The sequence below is a fragment of the Pagrus pagrus genome (genome assembly GCF_965226575.1).
Source record: "Pagrus pagrus genome assembly, chromosome: 6".
In the NCBI taxonomy this organism is placed as follows: domain Eukaryota; kingdom Metazoa; phylum Chordata; class Actinopteri; order Spariformes; family Sparidae; genus Pagrus; species Pagrus pagrus.
Genome location: NC_140190.1, coordinates 20,809,335 through 20,829,732, shown reverse-complemented (window position 1 = coordinate 20,829,732; position 20,398 = coordinate 20,809,335). Strand labels below are relative to the sequence as shown.

General features: G+C 41.9%; 1 protein-coding gene across 11 annotated transcripts in view; it reads left to right on the top strand.

Annotated features, from left to right (window-relative positions):
• ptprsa (protein tyrosine phosphatase receptor type Sa) overlaps positions 1-20,398 on the top strand; it is a 238,323-nt gene that overhangs the window by 90,942 nt on the left and 126,983 nt on the right. For all 11 annotated transcript variants that reach the window (XM_084354187.1, XM_084354195.1, XM_084354186.1 and 8 more), the window contains one exon: positions 13,653-13,875. In XM_084354187.1, coding sequence (XP_084210313.1) covers positions 13,779-13,875 — 97 coding nt within the window. In that variant the 5' untranslated portion in view covers positions 13,653-13,778. The remainder of the gene's footprint in view (positions 1-13,652; positions 13,876-20,398) is intronic.

The following is a 20,398-nucleotide window of genomic DNA, read 5'->3' as shown; positions in this document are numbered from 1 at the left end:
GAACATGGTAATCCATAACTGGATTACAATAGTAAAACATCTCAAGTGTATCTTCAGCTTCCTCCAGCCCATGCAGAGTGGTGGGCCAAGATTCTGTCGGCTTTGTCTGGTTTGACTAATGTAAATCACTGAAACTGAAAGGTTTCTGGTTCAAACCTGAGACAGGAGAGTCTGCTTGAGCTGTGAGCTGCTGATTCAAGGGTAGCAGGAATTACAGCAGCCACCATCACTGCCAAAGTGCTCTTGAGCTAAGTGCTTGAAGGCTGCACGAAGCACTGACTCTGCAGTGTGAACTCTGTTTCGACTTTCTTCTGACCGCCCCTCTCTCTCTCTCTGAGCACTCATTGTTCTTCAGGTCTCTGTGGCTGGCAGTGGCTCCACAGCCTTGTCTGGGGCCAATATGATACATTCATCTGTCTCCATTAAGTCTATACACCCCCCATCTCAGACCCCACCACCTCCAGCCCATCCCTCCCAGAGCTTCGTCTTCAGCCTGTCAGACTCGCTCGTCGATCAAACTCATCCACTCTGGATGTGGTTTCACCTGGTGTCTGTGTGTGTTGTCTCTCCTTCCTTTTGCCTCCTTTCCTCTTTCTTTTGACCTCTCCAACCATATAAGTATGTCTATATATATTCCTTAATGCATATGTACATATGTATGCGTATGTGGTTGGGTAACTGTGTTCAAGTCCTTTTATAGTTATAGCAGAAGAGTAGAGCTACCCCCTGCCCTCTCCCTCTGTCACTCCATCTCTCTCTTCTCTCTCTCTTTTCCCTCTCTACCCCTCACTCCATGCCGCGTGGCACACAGCACAACAATACACACAGCATGGGTGTGCAAAGTGGTAAAATGAAAACACTGAGAAAATGAAAGACAGCGCGACAGAGAGAAAGGGGTCTTGTTTATGCATTAGTTGCAGGACTTAAAAGCCCCCCCACCCACTCTTCCACCACTTAAAATCAGCGTGGGTACTGCAGACAGAAAAACAAACAAACCCGGTACCCCCCACCTGCCCCGTCACTGCTGGGGTGTTGCTGTTTTGAATAGCGCAGAATAAATTTGATTTTGTGTACTGCAGTCTCCTGAAAAGGACATTTTATATGATTACCATAGCATGAGTGTGGCTCCTACACAGAAAGTTTACAAAAACTTTGCATCAGTCTGAGTTAAAGCAGGCAGAGATGGATGGCTATAGTTAGCCGTACCCTGCTGTGAAGGAATCTGTGGCGCTAAAAAGAAAAAAGAGGGTTTAAAGAGGTTTACCAGCTGTCTGACCTCTCACCTTTGACCTCAAAACCTCCCACCACCCTCCCCGACTCCCATCCCTCCCCGAGCCCTCTGAAATTCATTTTCAAGTCAACGGCACACAGAGTGACGCGGTGTTGTGGGGGATTAAAAGGATGGTGCTGGAGGAGGGTCATTGGTCAGAGTGAAAGGAGGGGTGTTCAAAGAAGTGATTGCTGAATTTGTGGACACGCTGTGAGGGAGAAGCATTGAACACACATGTGAAGGCCATGTGTGGCCGCTGTATTCACCCTCTTTCTATCGTCGAAGTGTGTGTGTGTGTGTGTGTGTGTGTGCGTGTGTGCGTGTGTGTGTGCACGTGTGTGAGCGGGTTTTGTGGAACCGCCATTGTGTTATCCTCACCGCCTTTCTCCTGGCTTATATCCACGTGCACGTCTGTCGTCCACAATAACCTTCTGTCTGCCGCACAAACAAACTCTTTATTCTGGTGGGTGGGAGGAAAGTGAAGCAGTTCACAACACTGGCTCTGTGCTCCTGTAATTTAGATGTGGAGGAATACATTAATATGGATCATGCCACATCATTGCCTCCCACTGAAACCCCCTTCGACTGTACGACATCTGCCAGCCACTGGCTCAGTGCTCAACAGGTCACATGAGGCAGTTTTGTGCCTCAATGTTCGATGAAAGGACACAGGACTTTTTTATACCCGGCTGCCTGATGGTTATCTAGAAACACTGAGGGGATTTTCACTGGACATTTTCAGTCTTGGGCTTCTTCTTTCGGACTATTGTTTCATTTCAGTTTGCTGTTAACATCCCCATGGGTCCTTGAAATCCGTAAAAGTTTGTGAATTTCAGGGGGAAAAAAATATTTTTTTTTAAAAGAGAGGGTCATTGAAAGTGCTTGAATTTATATATATTCAGCAAGAGTAGAAATTAAAGTTCTTTAGATATTTTCCTCATAATGTGAGCAAATAGGCTTTGTTCCGCTGTCTGCATGTGTGTCTCCTCCAGTTTTCTGCCATCGCTGTAACACTGCACAATTTAGAAGTGATAACACACTCAAGCCTCTCTCTCCTTTAATTATTGTCTGTGAGACTCTGTAAAACCTGCTAGTTGTCATTATAAAAATTCTTATGATGTAGCTGTAATGAACCTCAGCCATTTTTCATACCATGCCATGTTGGATCCTTGAATTTTAGGGAAGTGGGCTTTGAAAGTCCTTGAAAAGAGTCTGATGTTTAAGAAGGTGTGGGACCCCTGAATATATTTGAATTGTCAGTATCCTCTTTTGACGTGACTGTCCATGGTGACCTGGTTTTTCTTTTTGAAAGACTTCACAACTGTCTGATTGAGATTTCTGTTTAAGGTGTTTAAAAGCAGTGTAAGCACAACATTTCGATCCTTCCCCATGTGTTGCTGTTGAGTTCATTGATCTCTGCTTTGCCTGTCTTTGTTATTTTGGCTAAAGTCAGTATTTTTTCTTTTATTGTCTAGTTTCGTCCCTGCCGCCTTATATTGGAAAAGCAGGGCTTTGGGTTTTATTAAAAAGTCCCGAGTCAAAGTGCCACATTTGCTGCTGTCTGTTCCTCAGGTCTTTTTAAAGGTTGTAAAAAAACAGTTGTCTCGCCCAGGCTTTTGGTGGAAGTGCTGCTGGTGGTGGGACTGTGATGGGTGGACTGACAGGCAGGAAGACAGAGTGTGGGTCAACCTCGCCATCTGTCTCTGATCTTTACAATGCTGTGTGATTGACAGGGGTTCAGACACTCCCTAACCTCCAGCCCAAACAGGCTCTAACCACAGCCTTCTACACATGCACTTTCACAACACTAATTACTATGGTAGCATGTTTATCTCCTTTCTTGTACATAGAACCATATAATCAGATCCAGTTACTCCAATCAGGCGTAATGAAAACGCAGCAATTTGCAAATTAGTACAAGAACATACTGACTAAAATGTAACGTGTAAACAACTTAATCCCACGAGGCAGCAATGGCAATATTGTGTTGACTGAAACTGGTGTCTTGTGTGTGTCTGCTGCAGTACCTTGAATGTAAATTTCTGGGAGACCAATAACTTTCGTGTTCACACCTTCTTTTAGTCAATAATCAGATAATAAGCACAGAGAAGTGCAAATTAAAATACACCTAACCTAATCACACATGGGAAAAAATTAATCTTAGAAACCCTGGCTACCACTGTGAGGTTACTAAATACTACTTAGCCAGCTGATGAGCTTTGGCCCAGTTTCAGAAGCAAATTACCAGGATTAACTCGATTTTCAATTAATTCCCTTAAAAAAAGGAGCCCGAAAAAAGATGACCACCCTTGATGTAGAGAGGGGTTCGTTATCAACAAACCCAAAAGACCTTACCCCGTGTGTTCGAGTGTGTGTTTCTATATCAGTGTCTCGTTTTGTATGTGGCTCTTTCGCTCTCTCTCTCTCTTTCCCACTCTTGAGACATGTGGGATTAATCCGAAAGAGGACAAAAGGAGCCTTAGATATGAACTCTAAAAAAGCCGCCATTGCTTCGGCAAAGGATGCAGCCTCATATTATATTTAACTGAATGAGCGCTTTGAAAGAAGGTGAGAATTACATTTTGAAACCTGAGTCTGAAAAGACACAAAATGGAGCTAATTTATTGGATGCTGCCAGCTGAGATCCCTGTCTATGTTCTTTTTAATGAATAGAGCAAATAAATTCAAAAGGCTTCTCCTCTAAAAGAAGTGATTGTACTTCTCAGAGCACAGCATGTAAGCTATCCATCATGAACTCTGACCTCTTGCGCAAATGCCTAACTATTAGCTCCACAAATACTGTATGATAAATCTGCATAGTTGCACAGAAGAGGAGTTTTTCAAGTAATTCAGGTTTTATTTCTGGCATTTGCAACTGTGTTTTTCAACCTCCATCCCATTAAGCAGAAACAGAAACACTCTTAAACCTCACATGCCCTTGATGGCTCAGTGTAGAATATTTTCCTCTAATCATCTGCCGCATTAAACTCATAGTCTCTCTTTTTAAATGATTGTACAGCCCTCTTTAGCACACAATATTTCATATATTTACAGGACGAGCACCTCCTTAATAACAAGTGTCTAATACACTGAGCTCTCAATACACCGTACGTTTGTTTCAGCAAAAGATTCACACTTGATTTCTGTATGAAATAAGATTCATTATTAAGATTTTAACTTTTAAAGCAAGGGGCCAAAGATAGCAGCAGTTTCACTCAGTTGTGAGTTTTGTGAACATGCCAGCAGTCATTTTGTTGTGTAGGTGTCGCAGTTTTTCAAATGGTACGCATCTCATTTTGGAATACGAAACTTCTCAAACCACACAGCAAATGTTGCACGGTGAGCCCTGCCAATTACACAGAGGAGTTTTTGGAGACATTTTCTAAACACCCTGGTCTGCCAGTCTTCTCCTCCTCCGCCTCCTCCTCGATCACTTAGAATAATCTCATTTCCCCCCCCATCCGCAGCCCATTTCCAGAGTGAATATGAAACGTACTTCCACAACTGTCCCAGCTGCCCTTCAAAAACTTCTTTCCCCCCCTCCCCTCATGTGGCAAATTTTAAAGGGCGTTTAAGCCTCTGGCCAGTTGGTGTGACGCTTGTCTGGCTCTGTTGGCAGAGGGCCAGGAACTAGTGTCACCCCTCCTTTTCCAAGTTCTCCTAACCACTGCAATCTCTCTTGCACACACACATGCATCCCCAACCAACTGCCCCTTCATTGTCAAGGACTGTCTCACAACCCCTGTCTCACCTCCCTTCTCCAGCTTCCAACTGTGACCTGTACTGTGTCCTATAATTAAATGCCTCCCCAATACCTAAATGTAGCACCTCTTCCCAGACTCTATGTGGCCATCACAGACAGCACCACCTGTAACCTCTGGCTTTTACGATCCTTGGCAGCCTGTGCGACGGACTAGCAGAGGCAGAAAATAAAAACAAGTGTTCCTCTTTGTGTGCCTGTGTGTGTCTGGTGTGTGTGGATTACGTCTGCCAAATTGTGGCATCACAGTATGGCGAGGTTACACAGCAGACAGATAGTGTGTCACCCCTTAGTGGTAAACAAAATGGCTGTGCAATAAAGTCCGCATTTAGGAGGTCAGCTTGCAGCTCAAGCCTCCCAGCTGCCAACCCGTTCGCCCCCACTGCACGACCCTGATGCACGTTGCTGTGCACTCAGCCTCAACCGAGGTGGATTTCAGCTAAAAGCCTCACAGCCCTGGGTGTTTATTGGAAGGACAGTGCAGCCTCATAATGTTCAGAGTAAACCCATTTCCTGCCGATCGAACTCAGAGCAACACCTGGAGAAAAACAAAAGGTTGAAGATTCAACAGGCACCTAATAATTTGGTCTCAAAATCTTTTTGTAAACCTCCAGTTCCCTTTGAAAGCAGTCAGACACAACAGTCCATCAATTCTCTAAAAAAGCGATAAAGGCAGCCTGAACATTGATGAGACAAAAATCACACAACGTACTGACTGATTCTGAACTTTAAAAAGAACAATTTTGAGTCTTTGGCTGACTCATAGCTTTAAGAGTGACCCTTAAAATTCAATACTTCCATGCCAACAATCATTTCACAAGAAAAGTTTGAAACTTCGAAGTTTAAAAAACTGAACTTAATCATCAGTTCTTTACAGCCAAGTCTCTTTGGAAGGCAAAAACAGAGCTGAGAAGGCTCGTAAGATCCCAGAGAAAGGTTACGGTGCTCCCAGGGGGACAGCAGATGGCCGACGCAAGGTGTCTCTGAGGTGTCAAGCACCATTTCTAGGTCTGGGAGGTTGGGAACAGTTGAGGGCAAAGGCTCATGGGAAAGCTACTCCAAGGAGAGGTTGCCAGGGCAGGGCGTTCTGCAGTCTCTTAATGAGGTCACAGCGGTGCAGTTCTCCCCACCTATGCAAACAACCTTCACTTGAGGCAGAAAAAGGTGCTCATGCATTGCAATAACAGAAAGTATATTTCAGATACAATATTCTCTGTGGTTTATTCTGTGGCTACGAGTCAGTCAAAGTATTCAGGGTGGCACCTATCATATGCTTTATTTTTTTGTCCCAGGGATCAAAGACCAAACTACCTGTTGTATGATAGTGAAGACGTTGAGTGCCTTTTTTTTCTACTGCTGCATTTACAGTTGAAGCAAAATACTTCAGATGTGAATGTTACAGACAATTTCTTTCAACATGTATGAATATGTTTTTCTTTGCATAAGCGCCTCTTCTTCCACTGGCGGGGTTAACGTCAGGTGCACCTTGTTTCAAATTCCTCCGACAGGGATCTCTCAGGATGGAGTGGATGGCAATGAAAGAGTAAAGCTGGGAGGTAGATACACACTGGGGCATTTACATAATAGTCCTGCAGTTCCATGCAAATTCATGTGATTCCCCACCAAACATCTGCAATGCAAGCACAGTTTAGTATGCATGAGTTCATGGGGGAAGGGAAGGGGAGAGAGGAAATGAGGGAGAGGAGAGGAGGGGGTTAGATGGAGAATAAGAAAACAGAGACGGAGGATTTGAAGGACGCTTAGTTTGATCAGGAGGATATATTTAGAAGCCGAACACACCTACCTTCACACACGCACATACGCACACCCTCTCTCGCTTATACTACCCATATGTCCCTGACCAAAGCTTGTTAGATGATGCCTTCCTTTTTCTCGTGGTAGATTTTGCCTTGAGATGTAGCCAATATTCTGATGCAGAAAGGATGAAAAGGTGCAGGGAGTGAAGGAGAGAGCAAGAGAAGGGGGACTTTCCAATGACACATGGAATCAATACTATTAGGATTTCAGCATGGTGAAAAACAAATGGTTGCATATAGCCTCGTTTTAAAGCAGAGGTTGAGGTGTGTGTATGTGTGTGTCTGGGTAGACCTCTACTTCTTACAAGTAACTACACACAGATACAGAAGCAAATAAATTACACAGGTATACATGAATGAGTTCATACTAAATTACCATACACCTATCCAAATGCAAATGCAAGACACAGAGGAAAAGAAAATAACTTGTACACATAGGCTATGCAAATAGAAACCATTACAAGTATAAAGTACTATATCTACATATTAATACACATAAATGTGTCATACATGTATAAATGCATATATATGCACACACATATATACACACACGGACAATATTGTTCACAGAGTTGCAAGTTAACAAGCACAGACACTGACACACACATGCAACACACAAACACGTATGCCCACACACTGTTACATCGGACCTTGATCTTACATTGTTGTGTTGTTGCTGTTCTGTAGGGTATGAATCAATGAAAGACAGTAAACTGGTTGAGGTAAAAGACCTGTAACTCAGGTATGACGCATAAAAACTTCATCTAAGGTGAGAGACTGCAGAGGGAGAGACGGCCATGGTAAGAAAGGCAGCATTTCCTCAACAATCTGTATTTTTCCATCATCATCCAACAGAAAACAGCAATTGACTCTGGCTCATTTTCATGACAATCAGCTTCGCCCTTTTTATTTTGAATAAAGGATCGACGATAAAGTGTAATCTCGTGGGATTCCTGTAGATTTTATGTTAAGCACCACATTGTCAAATGTCTCCTTTTAAGTGAAGTTCAGACTGTTTTTACTACATATACCTTTCTGGGTGGGATGCTGCATTGTAACATCCATTCCTTGATGCCATTGTGTTACCACACCTTTGTTAAAGGAACAACCGCAGCTCTGCATAGTGTTTGTGCATGCTACTGTTAGTATCAGAGATGTTGTTGCTTGCCTGAAACATGCACAGATAAAATCACATGCCAATGCACAGTATCAGGACCATAAGGTCAGTCAGAGCTTTGTAGTGTCGTGGCTAAGTGCAATGGTGTAAGTATTTTCGTCAATGTGCAATTGTGTAAATATCTTTGGAGTTTTTATTGTTTATATCGCTCCTACTGCTTTCTCTCCTTATTTTTTTTTATATTTTCTACTTATTTATGATGACTGTTTTTAATTGATACTCTATTTTTGCTATCCCCTTTGCTGCTGTGATAATGCAAATTTCCCCGTTGTGGGACTAATAAGGGATTATCCTGTCTTATCTCAAATAATCACTAACCATATGAGTTCAAAATTGCCAAAGTGGCGAACAAATAAGTGGCATTAGTGCTATTATAGAATAATTAAAGGAAGCTTTGGTAACACTGATTTTATAGCATTAGTGGCACTTGTTGCAAATAATGTCCCCATTTGAAGAAAATTAACCTTTAGGTCTCAGCTCATTTCACATGCTCTGCGTACCCGTTATGGAAAAATGATAGTTGTCCTTGGCTGGAAATTGCATTCACATTAGTCTCTAACTCACAGGTTACAAACCCTAAGCTAGTGTACATTATTATAATAATAATTAAAACTGAACCTTCCTTTATTGTAATGTGTTCGGTCATTTGCTGAAAATTTTATTTGAAGACTACCTCTTCCCAATCCAGTGACATCTGACAGATTTCTCTAAGGGTAGATGGGGCAATACCCATCCTTGCAGAGTTAACAACATCCCTACCAGGCTGCAGCAGAGAGTTGCTGTGAAGAGGGCCTGTCAGAGTCCTGGAGCCAAAAATTAGATGTTAATACACACACTCCAGAAACCAAACAATGCATGAAAAACATACTCCTGTGGAGAGTCCAACTTTTTTTTTGGGACTAGGCAAACACAGAAAATATTCTTTTTGAAGTTCAAGACATCAAACACTCACTTTTGATCATCAAGCCCAACCAAACTGAGGTCTTTTTAACTGTGTGTGTGAAGTGAGCTTACTGTTCACCTCATAAAAGAGACTATTAATGTGGTCCCTCAGGTGATAAGTAGTTGTTTTTCTCCTCATGAACACATCTTTACAGTGTGTGTGTGTGTGTGTGTGTGTTTGTGTATGTGAAGAACTTTTTTAACAGTACAGTGTGTACAAGTGGACGGAAAGCTTAATGTCTTGAGGTCACTGGTCTTCTTGAGGCGATACTTACCTGTATCTTCATTCTCTTTATATGTTTCTGTTCATTTTTAATTGTTCCTGGCACATTGTGATGAGTGTGAGGAGGTGTGCATGTGCACACAGTTTAATATCTACTGGTCCTCCTCTCATTTCATGCTTATGACACAAATTCCTGTCTCCCCTTCCCTTCGCTGCCTTTCTCAATCTCAGCAATCAAATGCATTAGCATCAATATTTCATGGGGAAATGAGCTGAATTTAAAGCTTGACCATGTCAAAGTGAAGAGTCCCTGATAGCCAGTGACTGCCACCACTCAACCTATTTGGCTGTAATTACAGAGGCCTTGCAACTGGCTAATATCTGGAGTGATGGCCAATTTTCAAAGGGGAAAAGAAGTTGTCGCTCCAACATTATATTCATCACCCATCAGTGGTAATAACTTGTACTGACTGTATAGACTTTGTCACATTATGGCTGTCCGTTTGAACGAAAAATGAGCAGCAGTTATTTCATTGCATCTCTTCACACTTATTTGCTTCAAGCTGTTTTAAAGGCAGGAAGACTTCTGATGAAGTCTGATGAGTTTTGAATAAGCTAGAAATATAAATGCTTCTGATTTACAAACTAGCAAATACTGGATAACAGGAGTCTCCAATAGGAATTGCATGAATATGAGTCCATTTTTGATTCACCTGTTAAATGTGGTTTGATTAACCAACTTTGAGGAAAGAAATGCTCCATTGGATGCCATATTACTGATCCCTTTTATGCTAAAATTAACATCTGTGCAGCTGCACTGAACACTTTGAGGTTGTATGTTTGGTACTTTACTACAGGGCAACTTGTAGGCTAGTTGTTCAGGTCCATAACATGAGGCTACCTGCCATCCATATCACACCATTGAGAATTTGAAGATGATTCCCCACACTTTACATAGGCCAACAAGTCATCGAAAGTTCTTTTGGTAGGTTAGCACGCAGCAATAAGTTACTCTTGTGGTGGCAAACGATTAGGTAGTGCATTTACTTTTCCAATGCTTGTCTTATGCAAGCACAACAATCACTAGCTATTGCTAATTAGCCTGATTTACCAAAGAAATTAGCTTGTTGTTGCTAAGTTGTTGCAGTCATCCAGTCGCATTAAACTCTGCAACACATGACCATGAGCAGTCTCCTCTCAATCCCAGCCTATAATGTGGAAGCAGCTGAGGTAATGGTGAGGGTTTATCAATCGATTGGCCTCTCCGCTAGCATTGCCAGAATGCTAAATACTCTGCTCGTTTCTAGAGGGAAAGTGATGAATGCTTTTAGCAAGAGTTGACAGGTTTTCCCATGGAGGTGCTAATAGCATGAGAGACATGCTGTGCTTTCCATATGATGTCTTGAGCGAAGGAATGCTCCAGTGGCATCTCTGTTTGGAGCAGCATTTGCTGTTAAGGCTAAAATGTTGCTTTTACCTTCCCCTATCCCTCAGGGATCAATAAAGAATGCGTGCTGCTATGTATGCAGCCTATCTTTCTATCTAAACATCTCTATCTTCTATCTGCAGTTCAAAAAAGAGCGTAGATGCTCTCTGTGGTTAAACCCGGAGCCCGCACATGGCCTTAGGTTACGTTTAGCGAGGTCGTTCAACAACAATAGTTGTAATTGTGAAGTGTTGTGAAGTTTGTATAGCAACCAAAGGTGGAGATAGAAAACCATGCCCTAAGGGTAGGACCATAAATCATAACCTTGGCATTTTGTGAGCATAGATAGAGTAATTCCCTACAGGCATGGCCAGACTCTCTCTACCTACACCAGTGTTTACAGTCTGAACAATCAGGGCATCATTCAGAAACCCCCCACATAATTCGATACTCCCTTATCCTCTCTATTCATGTTTCTGTATTTCCCTCGGTTCTCGCCAATGACATCACCTGCCCTCCAGTCCAAGAAAAGCAGAAAAAACAAGCAAGGACGCGCATGTTGGTCGTGTGTCTATAGTATTGTGCTGAAAGATGAGCTGAGCTTCTGAAAGACACCCACTCTGTTTTGGCATGGCGTCGCCACAAAAGCCCTATTGTTGATCTCTCCCTCTGTGTTTTTGTAAGTGCGCATGAGTCGGATTGGATTTCTCTGTTTGAACTACGTTTGTGGGGAAAAAAAAGAAAGTGTGCAGAGGCCAGCAGCTTTACACTGTATGTGTATCTTTGTCTCATATACTATATGGGGTTATCTTTGCTGTGTTTGTGGTTTTTATTTTATTGTGCCCACTGCTGCATGTGTGTGTCTGTTTCATCTAGCCAGTGGATGGTTCAGTAGCTGAAGGGTGTGGCGCTTGTATATGCCTGCTGTCTGAGGTGCTTGGTTACACTGCAATTAGCCGTCGTTTTCTGCCTAGCACAGGGCCACGGTGGCAAACACAGCCACCTAAAACAGCAGCATATATTAAACCTCCAACTCCTTTGACAGTTTAGTAGCCTGACATGGTTGACAGTTTTTTCAGTCAGGTGATTTATTCTATTATCATGATTATTATTAATAATAGGTGTAGTAGTTTTAGTCGTAGGAGTTTGATTGAATTGGCTGAGGGAATGTTGCTCCAGTTTCTCTCGAAACAACGATATTATTACCATCAAGAGCTATTGGCTCATGATATCCCTGCAAAACGTTTGTTAAGTTACTGTGTAAGTAGTGAAAAAATCGTATCATTGAGTAGCAGGCTAAAAAGGCTTTTGAAGCAGTTGCTTTTCAAAAAAGATATTTTTTTCATGTGACAGGATTATATTAAAGGTTGTTTCATAAATTGATATAATCAAGTTTGTGCTCTTCTATAGCTTATGTAATAAAAGGCTGAATGACTTTAAAGCTCAGTAATCTTCTCATTGGCATAAAAGGAGGAATACATAACAACAACAACAACAAAACAAACAAACAAAAAAAACACTGTCATCGGCTATCGAGCAAATTGTCATTTAAACATTGGTAATAGCCCAAAATTTCACAATCAGTGCGCTCTTAATATTCTGGCTATAAATCCTTTCGTTGTGTTTCTCTGTCAATTTGCCTTAGCCTATGTGTTTCTGAACCTGACTGCGTCTGAATGACAGAGATTGTAACTGTCAGTCAGTTATGCAGTTTTTGAAGTACACTCAATTCACATTTCAGCCTCTGACACTTGTCAAAAGCAACTTCCAGTGAGTTAGCAGGTAAAGTTTTATGAAGTGCTCAGGGACAGTTTGAAAGTGGCTGTTTCATGGATCAAAACCATAAACCTGCGCTGACAGAATATTATCTTTAACCTCTAGGTTACCCCAGACAAAAAGTTGCTTTAAGGCATCTGCCATAAACAGCACACAGTCTGCACAGTTTGTGCTATACAGTGCCCTGTGAACCACCCAGTGTGCAGGTAATTAATCTCACTTCTAAAGACTTGCCCTAACCTCTCATGTTGGCTCAGCTGAGTGGGAGCACCCCCGGAGCTGGGAGGAGTTCAGTGTCTTGCACAAGGACACGAGCGCAGGGCAGATGCTTGCTGACACAGGGGCTTGAACGTGGGCTGTCTTGTGATCTGGCTCCTTTGAGAACGGACAGTTTGGTGTTTTCGTGTTTACAGCTTGATTGCTGAGACAAACGTTGCTCTCGGTAGAAGTGTCCTTGAGCAAGACTCCACACTTTACTGGAAGATAGTCGAGATAACGGTATCAGCTCAGCGTACATGAAAAAGAAGAAGAAACTGACAAACTCATTACATTCACGTCATGAATATCTCTCACTTCTCTCTTTCTTTGTCTCTTTAGTCATGTCTTCTTAATTAAAGAGTATGTATTACCACTTGGTGGTGGCTCTGTGCTGCACTACACATATCAATGAAAGAATTGGTGTGTGTGTGTGGGGTGGGGGGGGTGGCAGGCGTCCCCAGTCCCTCTGTGTAGCTTGGGGGATTAATGGCAATTTGACTAAAACAAAGAGACGGTGCCTGGAATATCATTGGGTGCCTGTGTGTAATTACAAGGCAATGCGATAAGCAAATAACGACAAGATCAGGCGATTAAGAAGGAGAAAAAAGAGAGAAAACAGTGACTCCCTTGCTAATTAAGGGGTGTGAGAAGATGCTGGTTGTGAGATGGGAAGGTTGAAGGGTATGGGGGATGTGACACTTTGCTTCCAGTAGTGGCACTGACACATTACCTGTCTTCTATGTATGTGTCAGGAGCAATGAGGCGTTGTGAAGAGTGCAGCAGAGTGGCCTGGTGTGCTTATCAAAAGTCTTGTCCTGTCATTGTGAGCAGGACCATCACCTTTTCACTGCAAGAGGCTCAGGCTACATGGATCCTTTTATTTATAGGTTGGCAGAGCTGAAAATGATTTTGGATCTGGGTGTGTGAAAACCAGTATAAAGGTCAGCAAAAGTACATAGTACATACAGTACATAACAAACATTTCTTCTTCCTTTTTTTGCAGAGTGCCAAGCCGTTCTGCGTGAAGACCCCAACCTTCCCTGCGCAGTCGGGGCCTCGGCGCTCCAGCCAGGTCAAAGATCAGCCCCACCCCACCCCTCCCTGCCCCCCTTTCCCTACCGGAGCCAAGATGGCAACCATCGGTGCCCCTCGCCTCTCCTTGCCACTCCTGTTGCCTGTCACCACTCTGCTGCTATCACTGCTGCTCACCGGCTCCCACGCCTTATGTAAGTATCAAGACATTGACTAACCGTGCTACTGCTGATAAATGTCCTATGTAAAGCCCTTTAGAGGCAGAGAAGGGCAATTTAAATTCCCCCTCCAGAAATATTTTTGTCTTCTTGCCTTTCAGTTGAGTGTTCGGGCTTCACTCTGTAGAATGATATATGTGCAGAGTTTGACACTAGATGGCTGATTTCACATTCGTTGCTGAAAGTGTAAATGTTCTCTGTGCTCATTGAAAATCTGATTTTAAGAGGCTGGCCTGCGAGCATGATTTATGACATCACAAATAGTTTGGAAGCCAATTGTGGTCTAATATTAAGCAAACATAAGTATGATATGGAAACTTAAAGCCTCCAGTGTACATACACTGAGAATTGACTTTACAGTGAAGTAAGAGACATCTTGTATCCAGCATTTAAAAATGTGAAATAAAAAAAAATAGCATATTCATATATTCTGGTATTTTTAATGAAGGAGAAAGAATAGTATCTGCAGAAAACCCTATCAGATTACACCTTAAAACTTGTGTAGAGGGGATCATTAGCTTTGGTGAACATTTCCTTCGTTTCATAGAAGATACCTTAGCTGCTTCCTGCTACTGTCCTTTTCAGTTTGCTTTTGGTGAGCCTGTAAAGGCATGTTTACTATCTTAAACTGTGGACATCTTATCTCGGAAAGGCTGTCTTCATCTCAAAAGGCCTGTTGTTTGTAGAATGCCTCTGCCTCTGCTTCTGCTGCAGCCACAGCAAATAAGAATTTAGCTGCAATGTTGAGAGTTCAGTTTGACTTGTAAGAGTAAGTGCCATTCTCATATCTGCGTTTGTCTTTGAAATTATACTAAAGATGATTTAGCATGTAAGGCCTCAGTCGTTTTGCTCAGAGGCAATGACATGTAGCTGTTGGTGGACATGTTCTCTGCTGAAAAGATTTAACATGTGATATTGCAAAATATTTACCATTTAGAAAAGATTCCTGTCTGTATAAATTGTCCTCCTAACTTCCCGTGTTAGAAACAGAGGAACGTCAGTATAGTCTCTTATCCCACCCTGTCAACTCCTGCTTAGGATTTGTTCCGCACCATTTCCCCGTTAAGATGGGCTTAGAGCAGCATTAAGGAGACGAAAACAAAGAGGAGGCTCTGTAGAGAAATAGAACAAGAGTGATGGTGAGGTGGTGAGGCTCCCCCTTGGGTTTCATTGTTTGTAAATCCTGTGTGTTATTGTGCTAGTGTGTGTGTGTGTGTGTGTGTGGGTAAGTGTGTTGGTGAGTATGGTGAAGAAATACACATGTATGGCGCGGTGAATGTGGGTCCGTCTGTAGATCATCATGAGTACGTGCATTGGAGTGTGTCAGCGACAAGTTTATGCTTGTTGGCATGCGTGCGTGTTCACCGACCGTACACCCACCTGCATGCAACATGTGTGTGATGCCCGTGAAAAATTCATTGTTTTTTTCTATGTGTTGTGTGTGTCTGAGGTAAGGCAGGGCTGCTGATTGGACTCAATCTCACCCCGCTAAGAAAAAAGAAAAAAGGAATCCCTTTAAGAAAAAAGGACGTTTGGGGTGAAAAATAAAATATTAACTAGTTCTAGTTTAGGCTTCTTTAAATAGCTGTTGAATAACAAAACAAGTTTGCAACAAAGGGATGTGAATACTCAGCCTCAAATTAGCTTTATTCAGGTGAAAATGAACAGCAAAACTAGATGAAGTCTGCAAAAACCTGATGAAATGAGATCCAAACGAAGAGACTGAGAGCAAGAGAATAAAAATACATCTTAAAATGGCACTTTGAATATCAACAGATTCAGCCAGTGTGACATTTCAGGTTTACTGTTCAACAGTCTAGGTGCCACGACAGAAATTTTGAGGAAGTTAAGACAGTTTCTGTCTATCTAAGGTAATTTGCAAGATAAATTGCGTTCTTTAAATTGCATATTCTCTCCGTCCGTCTTCTGGCTCGTCTCTTTCTGACATTCAGTGAGTGTGTTCTCAGCGGTTCAAGATAACATGAGGAGGACTTGATTTTTCTCATGTTGCAACAGAGCTGTCTACTCTTGATTGCATGGTGGTTTGAGTGTCTGGCAGCATAATTCGAGTATCTTTCAGCCCAGTTGGCTGAAAACATGTAAAAATTGCACTCAGACAGATGTCAAACAGATGTCTTTGTTCTCCTCCTTTTTGCCTCGTCTGCCTCACTGACAGCAAGGCCGAACACTTATCTTCAGAATGAAACAAACGCAAAGATGGACGTGCACCTCCTTTTAACATGTTGTCCATCAACATTATGACGAACACTATGTCAGCACTAGTTTTTCTCCTCCACTTGAACTTATTTTCGACTGGTTTGCTCACTCAGGTTTAAATAACATTCAGTGCAGTTTGCTTCATCTTTGATGGAGATTAGCTTTCCCCCCCTTACGCTCACACACACACTTGTAAATGCACTAACAGCAGGGCCCGCTCCCCATCTGTCAGTATCTGCCAGTCTTTGTCTGCTCTGCCTGTGGATATGATCGCTGTTTTTGTCAAGCTCTCTCACTCTGTCTCATTGTCTCTTGCTCATGTTCACTCATTTGTTTTTTTCCTTGTCCTCCTCCCTCCCTCCCAGCCACACACACACGCAAGTCAGGCACACTCTCTCACTCTTCTTTCTCATCTCTTTTTGGGGCCACACAGCGTCGGCCCACCATTATGTCTGGAAATATATGCGCTCACCCACAGACTGCCTTCTTTGGCCCTCTATGATTTTCTTTTACACACACACACACACACTCACACACACACACACACACACACACACACACACACACACACACACACACACACACACACACACACAGCCCAGTGGTGCAGTTGTCCAATTATAATCACTCCCACCTGGTGGACTGAGAGTATTGTGGGGGACACCAACCCCCACCTCATATCAACACTTTGTCCCCCTCTCTCTCTCTCTCTCTCTCTCTCTCACACACACACACACACACACACACACACACACACACACACACACACACACACACACACGCACACACACACACACACACACCCCCGCACAGTGGATGCCACCCTTTTGCAAAAATGGCCCAGCTGAAAGCATGATGTCATCCCTTCCTCTCACATCCCTCCCTCTCTCTGCCCTCCATCCCTTTTCATTTACACTCATAAATCATAGTGAGAAGGAGACATTTTTAATCAAAAGAGAAAGAAAGATGGCTCAATAAATCCAGCCACCCCCAACCATGATAACGCATGGATCCATGTTTGCGTGTGTCTGCATTTGTCTGCATGTTTGCATGTGATTTGTATGCAGGCACATGCATATATGTGTGTTTGTGTGCGTAATATTTTAATGTGTGTGTCACCTGAGCTTTGTCATAATGTGACTGTAGCATATTGAGCGAGTAGATGTAAAATATTTGTTGTAGCACAGCTATAAAACTAGATGGCAGTGTCATGCTTTAGCTTTATAAATAAAACCCAAAGTAATTGTGTGAACATGGGTTATTCATATATATTTTTTATTATTTGTTTGGACCTTTTAGTGCAACGGCCTGTCTTCCAAGAGGTCATAAATAATAATTCAATAATAAATAATTCAATGCCATGTTGACACTCAGTCAACACGTACAAGATAAATATTAAAATAAATATTTAGGCAACCCAATTTAATTGTCGTATACTCAGACTGATACACACCCAGTGACAATACAATAATATAAATTGATTCGCAAGCAACAGTAAAGATAGACCAAACCAGCAACCTATCACCATGCTGTACATGTGCATCCATTTTTTTTTTTTGCTCCAGAACATTGGCAAGCAATCAAATATTTCCTTTATTTTTTAAACGAAGCACTATCAAAGTTATTTTCCTTTTCCTATAATTGAATGTTGACTTACAATAGCAATTGTTTGAAAGTGGAAATCAAGTCAACTATTAATAGAATTTATGCAAAACTGTAACCCTGGGTGCTTTTTAGTCGTGATTAAAGGGGAAAAAAGCATCAAAACAAAGACCCAACACCACTGATCGTTGTAAGTGTAAAATATATAAACCAGTAAATCAGACAGTAATGGGTAAAAGAACTGAATCAAACACAGCATTTCAAAAGGTTTTTTTTTTCATTCTCTTACTCCAACCACAAAACAGTTGAGCTTCTGACATTGCCAGGGAAGCTGATAACATCATTTTTTAGTGAATATTGAATGTGTAGATAATTAGTTAAGTTATTAGTCTCATGAAGACCATCTTTTTTTATTAGTTTTCTTTGATTTATGAGCTGCCACCACCACCAGATGATACCTATGATATTTGGTGGCCCTTCATAATAACATGAACAAACGTCTGCACCAACAGCTCTGCCACTATTAACAGTTAACATTATGACAAGTCCCTTAGTTTTGTCATTGGGTATTCAAAGTTGGTTATAAGAATCACATTGGCATAGGGAATTCTTTCCTTTCAGTTGTGTTCTGTTTTTGACCTTTGGGAGTTGAGAAAGGTGCAACAAGAAGCAGGATTTTCTTTTTTTGTGGAGGAAAAGAGAGGCTGATGTTTCCCTTGATGCCTGATGTTTTAATAGTCCTAAGTTAATATTTTCTTCACTGAAGGGACAAAAGAAAATGTCATTCTTTTCTGATTTATTGCAATGTCTTCACTTTTCTCAAGTCAAGTGACTCTTGGGATCTTGCAGTATTTGTTTGTATTTCGGTTTGTGTTTTTGGACCGGGAGACAGGGTTATTTGTCAGCATTTTTCCTGTCCTTTCACCTCCGCCTCGCTTCCTCATTCTTCTTTCTTTTGGCCTTTTAGAGTCCTCAACAGCAGCTTTCTTGGCAAAGTACTCCTAATAGTAATTGGCCAGAACTTGCTGTGATGGGGTGAGGGTGTTCAATTATTTATATTCCTTTGAAGCTGCCAATTTGAAAAAAATGAAGCCCCTTAGTGGAGCCGTTATTTTCTTGTTCTTGTTCCCTACATCTCAGTCTCTCTGCTGCTCTCTCCTTGTTTCTCTCTGCTGCTCTCTGCTTTTCCTTCTCCCTCCATCAGTCCTTATCTTTTCCACTCAAATTATGTTTGAGCCAACACTGTCAAGTTAATTCTGTCAAATTCAATTTTATGTGCGCCCTGCTGTTGCATGCTTGGCCCCTTGCTTTATCCTGTTTTTCTCTGAAATGAGAAGAAAACAAGTTAATTTTTAATTGAGTTGCAGGAATGAATCTCTGCCTCGAGTAGCCTGTTGGCACTGTCTACATTCTGAGGGCTGTTGTAGGTTGAATTCTCAGAGCTATACACTTACAAATGTTAGAGGGAAAAGTTTGATTTAGCCGTGCAAGAAACTGTCTATCCTTGTTTATTAGGGTCCTTCAGAAAAACTTCAAGTTTTACATTCCTGTAAAGTCCAAAGTGTTTTCCAGTCAATGTGGAAATAGGCATGTTTTTGCTGGCAGTTTGGGGAATTTGCCACTGCTGAAGCCAAAAACCAAGAAGGCTTTCATGCCGGACATGTGTGCTAATATTTGCTATACAAGACAGCTGAAAAAAAACTCCTATCTAGCCCCATTGCACTGATTTACAGTGTTGAAAGAACAATCAATCAACACTGCAGCCCTAACCCATATGGCTGATTACCACAGGTCGCAGGACAGCGTACTTGCCCATCCACTATCAAATTGGTGCTGTCGTAGAAGGAAGATGAAACGTTTTGGCATTATTATCAAGAACAAATCCAGTCAGTGTAATTTATTTGATTGAAATGTACCTCTCAAAGCACAGTTTTGGTCAGAACAATAGATCAAATAGCTGTCCTCCATCCTTGCAGCCACAGCGTGGGTGATGCTTATTTCTCCTCATTTTTGCATTCATCTCTCTTTTTCAGTCTCTTCTCAGTAACACGCTCCACTAATTTCAGAGATTTTATATAAACTCAATTTGACAGAACAATACGAGTGATTGAAGTGCGTGAATAGTGATATCCCTTTCTAGCAGAAAGGAACTTAACATATCACCAAGGTGGCTTTTAAAATTGCCTCCTTTGTTGAGCAAGTTTAGACCTTCAAAGGTTTTTGACTCCCCCCAAACAAGGATATTCCTCAATGCCTGTTTTTCAAACCCTCTTTCTCAGACTGCACAGGCAGAGACTTTGCCTTGTATATGGCTTTACTTGGATTGAGTATAGAGAAAGACACAATGATTGTTTTTTTCAATGGAGAGAGGGAAGATTGTTTTGTCCATTGTCTTCATACTCTTGCCCTTTGTTGTGATCGGACCTAAAACACCTTTGGCAATTGGAGGTGTCCTCTTCATTTAATGGAACAACAAGTGTCAATTTCCTCAAGTGAGTCTCTAAATGACACAAAATTGTTCCCATTTCACCTCCTCTGTGTCTGCTCTATGGCCATTTTAAAATCAGACACACACTTAAGCTTAATTTCCCCCCTTTCTCTCTGAGGAATCGAGCCTATTTATTTCCAGTGGGCAGAAGCATACTTAGTGTCTTTCACTTTTTTCCTTAGCCTTCAACAA